General features: G+C 35.0%; 1 protein-coding gene across 2 annotated transcripts; it reads right to left on the reverse strand.

Annotated features, from left to right (window-relative positions):
• Positions 1-1582: 1582 nt before the first annotated feature.
• LOC133702879 (MLO-like protein 11) lies at positions 1583-9757 on the reverse strand. 2 transcript variants are annotated; one of them, XM_062127204.1, is made up of 15 exons: positions 9251-9757; positions 8509-8566; positions 8131-8366; positions 7868-7984; positions 6342-6402; positions 5840-5934; positions 5609-5683; positions 5171-5256; positions 5010-5059; positions 4116-4156; positions 3719-3889; positions 3528-3563; positions 3167-3234; positions 3023-3083; positions 1583-2061 (listed from the first exon to the last, which is right to left on the reverse strand). In XM_062127204.1, the coding sequence occupies exons 1-15, from the start codon at positions 9374-9376 to the stop codon at positions 1675-1677; spliced, it is 1668 nt and encodes a 555-aa protein (XP_061983188.1). In that variant the 5' UTR covers positions 9377-9757; the 3' UTR covers positions 1583-1674. The 2 variants fall into 2 exon arrangements, with proteins under 2 accessions (XP_061983188.1, XP_061983189.1); XM_062127205.1 differs by lacking the exon at positions 9251-9757 and having other exon boundaries at positions 8445-8566.
• Positions 9758-10372: the final 615 nt, after the last annotated feature.

The raw sequence follows: 10372 nt of genomic DNA on the forward strand, positions 1-10372 counted from the left end.
AGGCATGAAATAACGATCAACAAACACTCACAATCATTTATCAATATTTGAATGACACCATTTTTGAGACAGTGGTTGACGCAATCACCGCCAAACAAGCATGAAAAGTTTTGCAACAATCAAACTAAGGAGCTAATAACGTAAAAAAGGTTCGCCTATAAAAGTTACGATGTGACTTTAACAAATTACATATGCTTGAGTAAGAGAATATTTCAAAATACTTTGTTAGAGTATTGACCATATACAATGAGATGAAAAGATATAGAGAGAATATGGAAGAAATTAATGGGTGTGGTAGAAAAGATCTTACGATCGTTACAGAAGAAATTCCACTATGTGGTGGTCGCGATAAAGGATTCGCAAAATATAGATTTTTTTTAACAATTCAAGATCTCATAGGAAAACTACAAGCCCATAAAGAAAGAATCAATGAAATTTAAGAAACCATGGGTGCATAAGCACTCTTCTCAAAATTTTCTATAAAAGAGAAACAAAATAGCTCTAGATATAACCAAGGAAATAGAGGTAGATTTGAAAGAGAAGATCAATGTAGCCTCAATAGGTTAACCAGTCAATTGATTGAAGCTAACCAGTTGACCAGATCCTGGTATAGTAGCAATTCAAGATCCAATTTTGATAAAATAAAAATTAAATGCTATATTCGTATATCAAAAAAAAAAAGAGAGAGGTTATTACCAGGATTGCTGAAATCCAATCGAAAGGGTTGAAACTATAATTGGAAAGATAACCATGACAAAGAAGAAGATGCAGCTCATCAGTCGACCATCACAACCACAAAGCCGTGGAGTCCACACAAGGCTCACGAGTCTGTTGTCACCAAGGAGCCATGGAGTCCACAAGCACGCGAATCCATCGTTGTAGCCACAGAGCCATGGCATCCGCACGAATCTCACGGAACCATCATTGCAGCCATAGAGCCATGGAGTCCACGTGAGGCTCACAAATCCATTGCAAGCATGGAGCCATGGAGTTCATGAACAAGGGGTAACTAAAAGGCTGCATCGTCACGAAAGTGCAGAAACCAATAACTGAGCACAACAGTCTCTGCTTTTCTTAAACAAAGTTGAAATGTAGTTCGAGACTAGGCTCAGTTTCTTTCCTCAAATGTTTCTAATATTTGCTCTCAGATCTCAATCAAAAGTACTTTCAAAAGAGATAAAAATAAAAACAGAGCTAACGAGTATCCTTTTAGTTGACCATTGCATGCTATCAATAGAGAATAAGAAAGATACAAGGTGAAGTAGAATCAGCCTGACACAAACACATCAATTTACCCATACAAAAAAAAAATCATATAACATTTGGAAAAGCACGATGACCATCAAATCTTGTTGCCTTAAACAATCTTCTTGTATCTTCTTCAGGAAATAAAAAAAGAAAAGATTAAAAAGTGTGTGTGTGTGTGTGTGTGTAAACTCTTGCATTTTCCAGTTGCTTTTTTTTTAATAATAGAGAGTATTAATAAAAAAATAGTCATCTCCTAAAAAGTTAAATGACGATTCATGACTGCGTTAGAAATGAGATAAAAATAAATAAAAGGAAACATTGAAGGAAATTAATATACAACAACCGAAGTACTTATGTTTATTTCTTTCCCTTGTTCTTTACAAGATCCCTACAAAGCCTACATTCCTGGCAGAATAAGTCAATTTACTACCTTCTAACTGGCATAGAATATGATCTAGGAATATCTTCCACGTGAAAATTTGATGTTTCTGATGAAGGAACAGAAGTTGAGTGTCGAAGGAAAGGAGTAGCTACCCCGCTTGAAGTTTCATTGGCAACTGTGGTAGGACTAACTGAAATAAAAGAAGCTGGCTGCAACTCGATTTGAGTGACTGGATCTGCATCATTCTCAGGAATATCAAGCAAATGATGATTGTCTTCCTCTGACATTAATGTGCTTGTGTCTCTGTGCATTGTAGAATCATCTTTGACAATTCCATGCCTTCTCTTCCCCCTAGCTGCTGCTTTCCCCCACCCATGGATTGTCTCCCTTATTCTTAGAGGAATTAATGCCGCCTTATAGTTTGTTCCCATCTGGTAAAAGGGAGAGAACAATACGTGATGCTAATAATGACCAGAAAATGATTGAACAAAAAAAAAAGTGTTATAATGCTACCACCTTAACCCAATGAAAACCTGCTCAAGCATTTCATGTTACTAGTTAGGAAGAGAGGCTTGTTCTACTCACGAGTGGATAAAGATGATTTCAATTCTTAAAACGCCATAAAAAATTTATGGCAATTTAAAGGACTCGACATCATGACTTATTCTAATGTCTAAAAATATATGAAGTTTGTTCCAAACCCTTGCTTGGTAATGGATTGTGATAAAACACCACAGCATCGCTCCCAGGAAGGAAAAGGTGGAGAAGATAATACGAAGGAAAAAACTTGAGGTTTGTTAGCCGACAAATCAGGCTGTCAAAATTTATTAGTTTCAACAATGTTGACGTTAGAAATAATTTCCATGGCCACTGTTCTTTCGTATGTATCAGCATGAACGGTAAATTTGAGGGTACACTCATAAACTAGGTGCTTGCACAATACTGCATAAACATGGTCATGAAGAACTTCAGACGTCCTAGCTACTTGGACATGTTCGATCATGCATTTGATTGCCAGTCACTAGCTAGTTATATAACTCCTGCATTATATACACTGCATAGACAACAATATATTCATTAGTGTCTCCTCTCTTTCTCTTAGATACTGTGGTTGGATTTGACAACAAGCCCAGGAATAAAGACACATGCAGCTGGCATATGCCATGAGGCTGAAGGGCTATATTGGCGGTCAAGTCTTTGTTACTGGAAGCTGTGATGTATCTGCATCTGATACAAATTAAAACTAGCTAGATTGTGGTAGATTATGTGCTTCTAATGTCTTGTTCATGATATTTGTTGACTAGTAGATTATGCATTAGTATTTTCTTGCATATAATATGAATTGACCAGTTTTTTCATTGGGGAAAAGTGCATATAGTGGCAATATGATACCTGGGTAGCAAGTGCATAAAGTGGCAAGGTGCTGTAGCTGCAGAGGAACTGCCCAGCAAACCTACAAGATAATACAATAATGCAGTAGCTGTAAAAGCTGATGAATCCTCAAGAAAGTCTCAACTATCTCAGATGTATGCATACCCCAACACGAGTCGTATGTACACCTGCAAATGGTTCCTAATAAAGCAGGATCTGTACCCAAATTGCCACTGTAAATTAATCAACAAAGGACAGATCAGTTCAACGTACAGATTCAGCACCTCATCATGGAAAAGAAAAAACTTTGTATCTCCTCATTTCTGATTCTTCTGGTCAGTGATTATCACATTCTTTTCGTAAACATTGAATCAACCCAGGAAAAAGTGAGGTTTTTGTTCAAAGAATCACAGAAATTAATTATAATAAATTTGAGCTTGGTTGATGTCAAGAAGAAAAGGACAAAAGTGAACTCTCGCAGTCCAATGAATAACGATCAAGTCATTGATCAAGGTAGAGGAGGTACCCAAACCCAAAAGAATGAAGCCAATTCAAATGCATTCTGCAATCACATTTCAGAGAAAGAAAAGAACGAGATGTCAGTTATGCTACTTTGGCACAACACCATAGAACCATTTTCTAGGAAAGAAGGAACTGAAAGGACGGTATATGTTACCATTTTAACTTGAGCAACTGATCACAGTGAGCATTGCTTACCTGGAACAGGATAAAATGGATCAATGGCAGAAACAGTTCTGGCTTCTTGAACCAGAAAAGATCATCTCGAGGCCTCAGCTTCCCTCCTACAGAGTGTCCAGTTAGGCCAGCAGTCTCTAATGTCAAGATCGCAATAACATGTTGTAGCTTTGCACCGACTAGAAGAACAAGCTGCCCATGACATGAAATATCAGAGATGCCCAAGATCGGCATTTTTGAACCACGAAACGCTAGGTTTCCAATTACTTAAGTAATACAAAATTCGTTACGTGTAATCTGTTGTCCTTCCAAATGTCTGTTTCTCACTGCATATTTTTTGTTTCTACCGAGGAAAATTCCTTTTGCAGCATACAAGTGATTGATAAAACTGAAACTCAAAAGAACCTGCAGCACTTACAGTGATTGGAACGATGGATATCCAGAAATAGAGATTAGATCCTGTTGAAAGGTTCCAAAACGAACAAACCATAAATTAGTAAGATAGATTGAGACTTTAGGATAACCCGATCATACAACACCAGATCATTTATGATTTATGATTGTATGTTGCGGGCTGATTAATTTTTTTTTAAACGTAAATAACTGTCTAAGTGTTGATGTATATTAAATAATATTTTTTTAAAATATTAATATAGCAATTGATCGGAAAAAAAAAAAAATATATATATATATATATATATATATATATATATAATTAAAAAAATCCAAAAAAATAAACAAAGTCAACTCACTAAACTCATAACCCGAGTCAAAAAATCGGAATAATCCTATAAAAAGCAAATAAAAAACAAATTATGGAGTCCAATTTCAACTAACATAATATTAAAGGATGAAATCGAAATAAAATTAATTAAGAAAAGTGACAAAAGAAAAAACAACTCAAATCAATCCGAGTTAACTTGTTAAACTCACTACCTATATCATGAGATCATGATAAATTTATTAAAAGCAAATTGAAAAAAAATTATCAAGTCTCAATTCCAACAAATCCAGTATTAAAGATTAAAAAAAAATCACATAACCAGTAATAGAAAGAAAATTTAAAAATAATTATAAAATATAATTTTTAAAATAATCTAATATTGAAAAATAAAATTAAAAAAATATTAAATAAAAAAACAAAACAAAACACTAATGAATAATTTTTTATGAGTGGCTACGGTGAATTAGCCATAAATTTTTTAATTAATGTTTTGTTAATACTTACCGAAATTCGTATATTGTTACCCAATGGCAAGTGCAAAACAAAGCAATTCATAGCATTAATTATTTTTCACTCTCATAGCCATACCTTCCACATTAAACAGCATGAATGCAACAACAAATCCCCACAATGGACCACTGCAAGGCATTGAACACAGGCATTTAGCTGGTCCATCTTCTCCTGGCTCAATCATGCAGATGAATGGCCTGAAAATACAAGAAACATTCAAAGTACATAGACGACGTTACCTCACACCAACAATTCTCTGGAATTCTTCTTCCATAGAGCGAATCATGTAGCTGTGAAAATCATATTTCAATGAGAGGTTGTGATTCTGCCATGAATAAGAAAAAACAAAGAGGAATGGATGTCAATAAAGCATCACTGATACTACCAACAGTATATCAGCAAAGACGCTCACGTTGTATCTGTATATATACACTTCATTTTCTTCTTCTTTCTTAAACCCTAGTACAATACCATTGAATTCCTCGGTTGATTCTGGGATGATAACACCCCTACTCCTCTCTTTTTCCTGGAGGAGAGTGTCATATTGCATTCATAGTAAATCCTAAATGCTAGTTGAAAAGTAGAACTTTCTCTGTGCCCCTTGCAATGTTGTAAATGCTATTTGAGAAATAAAAATTTACTTCAAGTATGGGCTAACAGATAACAGCAGAGCATACCATGATGAAGCCCTTGCGAAGAGTGAGGTAGTCTGTGCGAGCCACTGAAGGTCCAAATTGCCGAAAGAAACATGTCTGCAAGTTGATAAAACACATCAAACGATGACCAACACAAAAACAAGGCCTGATGGGAAGGCTCTAATTCTATTGCAGAATTTGAGGTAATAACAAGCAAGCATGGATTACAACATAGAAAGCATTAAAGAGCAAGAAAGAGAGTTTTGTACCTACCACCCAGATAAGAAAACTATTCTTGACCAAAGGGCTTGATGTACGATGTCTTGCGAAGGTTGTTTGCCTTCGCAATGTCTTTTCTCTATTGATTTCTGTTACAGAATAGATTACTAAGTCGTGATTTCTGTGATACAGCAATATTTCTAAGAATAAATATTCTCAATTGAAATGATTGGAAGGTGAAGGTATCGCTTGAAAAATAATGCCAAGAGAGGAAGAAAAGAGAAAACAGAAACTTATTGCGAGTTCCTATTTTTTTCCTAAGTATCTTCATTCGAATACAAACAATAAAATCTCAATCTCTTTAAAAGTTCTAGCATCTAGACTTACATGTATAAAGACAAGCTAAATAGTGTACACAGAAGAGAGAGATTAAGTAGTTATATTCTAAATCAGCCATCAAGTATAAAGCTGACATAGGCAAAAAGAATTGGGCAACACTTGTTACTGTTTAAACTTTTAAATCTATTCAAAACCACTTTCCTGTCTAAGGCTTTACCTGTTGATACATCATGGCAGTCCGAACGAGCCAAATCCTCCCATACTCTCCAACTATGAATCTGGTGAAACAATTACAATGTTAGACAGTTGGTCATGGTGATAACGAGATTATGGTTCTCTTGTTTCATGAGTCAAATCTAGTATCTTGTATTTGATCAACTGCAGTTCAGGAAGACGTTGGTTTTTATGGTCAACATAATTTCCTCTCCCGGGTCCTGGGAAAAGACATAACAAGTTCGACTAGAAAATACTGTATTGCTCTAAATACAAGAACCAAATGCATGATGGATCTTGTTTTATACATGATATATCTATTCCCGGATAAATCTATTTTTAATGGGTTTAAAAAACCCTTATAACTTTTCTTGGGAATGAACATGTCTCAAGTAGAGGCTTAGCAGTTTGATGAGTTCAGCCACACTAGGGTTTGGTAGTGTGTCATGCCCTTAACATACTAAGTCTGGCGCTAGCCAAACCTAAACGTAATTGGGTGTAGTGTGACAAGCCCCTAAAACGTTGTGTATGATGCTAGCCAAACCCATAAGTTTCTTGAGTTTGACAGTCAATCAAGTCTAAGATAACATAAATCTAGAAAATATATCAGACCCAAAGCACTTGGACATAATATCTCGCCAAGTCTAAACCTTAGACTTGGTAGTCAGTTAAGCCTAAAGTAATGTAGGTTTGACAAACATGTCAAACTTAGAGCACTTGAAATGACATTTCACAAAGTCCAAAGCAATTGGACTTGACAGTCAAACAAGTCTAGGCATTTAGACTTAACAGTCAGTCATGCTCAAGGTAACGTGGGTTTGGAAAAAATATCAGACCCAAGACACTTGGACTTTACTGTTAGTCATGTCTAAGATAACAAGCATCCTCCTTAGGCACACCCAAAGAAATGATCATCCTCCCTTAATACGCCCAGAGGAATGACCATCCTCTCTTGGCATGTCCAAGGTAATGACTATCTTTTCTTAGGTCTAACCTCATGAAAGAACTCAATCTCTATAGGCTTAGCTATATTTGACATCTTAAACTCTAATCTGCTTACAGACCTTTCTTTTTACAATAGAACAAGACTCATGGGTTATAAATACACCATGAGACCTTTTGAATGAAGGTTCATAATCTTCATTATTTACTGCATATATATTTTCAGAACATCTTTCTCTAGAATATTTTTGTATTTTTTTTAAAAAAAAATATTTATTTAAGCATCAGAAAATCTCCACCTTAACCAAAGAAGGACCTTTTGCAGATACTAGTCACGAGCAACCTTGGCCTGCCATGGACTAAGTGTAAGCTATCAACTACCTTTCCTAGAAAGAATGGAGGACATTGCTTGGACCAATTAATTAATTAACCAATTGTCCAACTCAAGACTCCTATTCATAGACTAGTTGGATTTTTGGTACATCATCATTTCCCTTCCATTATGTTGTGTAATTATTAAGCATATGAACTTAACCATTCCTAAAACCACTTCACCATTAAGAAAAGCAACAGCTCAAAATGCATAACCTTCACAATCGCCAGCAGCATTGTTAAGCAACTGTAAGAAATGTGTGTGATTGCCATGACGAAAATGAAGCGATGCAACCGCTCGAGATCTTGATATGACAGGAATGGCTCATATCCCTGCACGTCAAACAGTTTTCAGAATCGAATATTTGTCATTGAGAAAACGAATGCCATAAAAAAGCAAGGTTATCAACTCGCTGCTTTGAAAATTCAATATTGCAACATCCTCAGCAATGTTTTATATAGATGAATTAATGACATGCCTTTTCGCAGGTATTCCAATCCAAGCCATTCAACATTCTTCGAAGTGGATGAGGAAGAACAGAAAGCATCACTAGTTTACGTCCCTCGGAAGAATTTTGTTTAATTTCCCCATCATTCTCTGGACTCGTGCAAGAAGCAAAATTACCTTCATAGAACTTTGATGGAATGCAAATATTGGCTATGGTGCTTGAGGTAGCTGTTAAAAGAAGTGATATGAATCCAAGCAGCATCAACTCTGAAGACAAGTACAAAATGATACTTGTGAATGAAAATTAGTGAAAAAAAATATGAAAGGAAGGGGATTAAAAATTACTTGTAAGCAAAAGAACTAGATGAACTTTCTGCAGCATCTGATGTTTTTTTAACTTGGAAAATACCTTCTTTCATCTTCTCCACAGCTGCAAGCAAAGGTTTCCGATTGGTTTCCCGCAACCACTGAAAAACAAGTGAACAAAGAATCAAATCTCAGATTAAACGCCAAAGCTATTGAAACCAACACTGGCATTCCAGAAAAGAAAATGCAAACAAAAATAATCTGACAGATTCTGTTTCAATTCATCTGTGAGTTCTCCTAAAGCAAACATGTGAAATTTTATCATAAACCTGCTGAAACAAAGTTAACAAAGCTGGTGCTTCCATAACAGTCTTCCAAAATGTAATTTTCACATCTAAAGCATTTTATGTAATAATCAATGAGATTTCAGCCTACAATCATGACCAAGAACCAAACAGAAAGCTAGAGGTATCAACTAAAAGCCCTCAAAAAGTCAATCAAAGCTATTTAGAAACTCAAATTCCTCTAAACATCAGAAAAGAAGTAGTGGCAGATATCAATTGCCAAGCAAAGTGCCTTACTGCTTGCAAAACCTTCCATCAAGCATGATATATCCATATATACCCAGGTTTCAAAGGGATCAAATATATAAATAAAATATTAACAAAATCCATTATGTACCTTGAACTTTAAGTAATAGAGTGAAAGGAAGGAAAAACAATCAAATTCTGTACAAATACAGTGTAGTACCTCACAAATCATAACAATGACAAAATGCAACATCAGGAGAAAATGGTAAGAACACAAGAAAAAATAATAGACAGTAGAAAGAAGATGTCACTTACACTACTTAGTCTGTGAATTGAGCGCTCCACAATCAGAGAAACAACCACAAAGATTGTCAACACAGTTGCAACTGACCATGTTGGAGTTAAGGCCAAGGATCTCGTTTCTTTTGTATCTTCTTCCATTCGAAGCAATCCTACTCAGACACGCAAACTTTTGTCTTTAAATCTTAACACCCCTAAAGCCCCTGTCTTAATTAATTTTAAACTAACAACGACAACAAGCAACCAAATTCGCTTCCTAGAAATCAAAACCACCAAAAAAAGAAACACAAACTTAACTCCATCATCCTGCTCCTCGTGTAATAATATATATAAATATGATAATACAAACAAAAAAAAAAGTTTGGAACCCAACCGAGCTCTCTCTCTCCTCCTTTTCTCTCTATTTTCTTGGCTGAGACAAAACCAAGCCCTGAGGCTCAGTTTGGTCAAACTATGATAGGAAAAACCACTAGTTGTGGCTTTGAAATACTCAGAGAGGATAAAATACACTGTTTTATTTCAACAACAATAAGCTTATAATAACTAAACAAAAGCTCTTAATAAACGCCCTCTCTTTCTCTCTAATCTCTCCACACATATAACATAAATTTAGTTGTCTATTTATACACAAATTGAAAGTAAAAAAAATCAAACTTCAAGTGTGAAGGCAGCTGGCGGCACACAGCTGGTGGCTAGCTGCAAGTGGTGTTTGAGGTGGTTGACAGCTGGTGGTTGCAAGTAGTGGTTTGTGGTTGCTTTTCTTGATCTTCTAGATTAAGTTTACCACAACACAAACTACTTGAGCTCACCTTGATTTACTATTTATTATTATTCATGAATAATATATATATATATATATATATATATATATATATATATATATATATATATATATATATATATATGATACTGTTCTATTCATGAATAATATTTTTTTCATATGTATTTTTCTAGATATTTTTCAAAATTATATATCCTCAACTTTTAAAATAAACAGGAGATAATTCATCTAAACAACACTGCGCAAAGAACACTCTTAACGAGACAGAGAACACACATCTTTTCTCTACACATAAATTTATCTTCTTGAATTTTTATCTGCTTATCATTTGAGAAAAAAGCTTAAATATTAACTTA

This window comes from Populus nigra, chromosome 9 (genome assembly GCF_951802175.1).
Source record: "Populus nigra chromosome 9, ddPopNigr1.1, whole genome shotgun sequence".
NCBI classification, from domain to species: Eukaryota; Viridiplantae; Streptophyta; class Magnoliopsida; order Malpighiales; family Salicaceae; genus Populus; species Populus nigra.

Coding starts and splice junctions, on each gene's coding strand:
- LOC133702879 (XM_062127204.1), bottom strand. CDS start 9,376: ATGGAAGAAGATACAAAAGAAACGAGATCCTTGGCCTTAACTCCAACA. Junction 5,935..6,341: donor CTGCCATGATGTATCAACAG/GTAAAGCCTTAG, acceptor ATTCTGTAACAG/AAATCAATAGAGAAAAGACA. Junction 5,060..5,170: donor CAGAGAATTGTTGGTGTGAG/GTAACGTCGTCT, acceptor AATGCCTTGCAG/TGGTCCATTGTGGGGATTTG.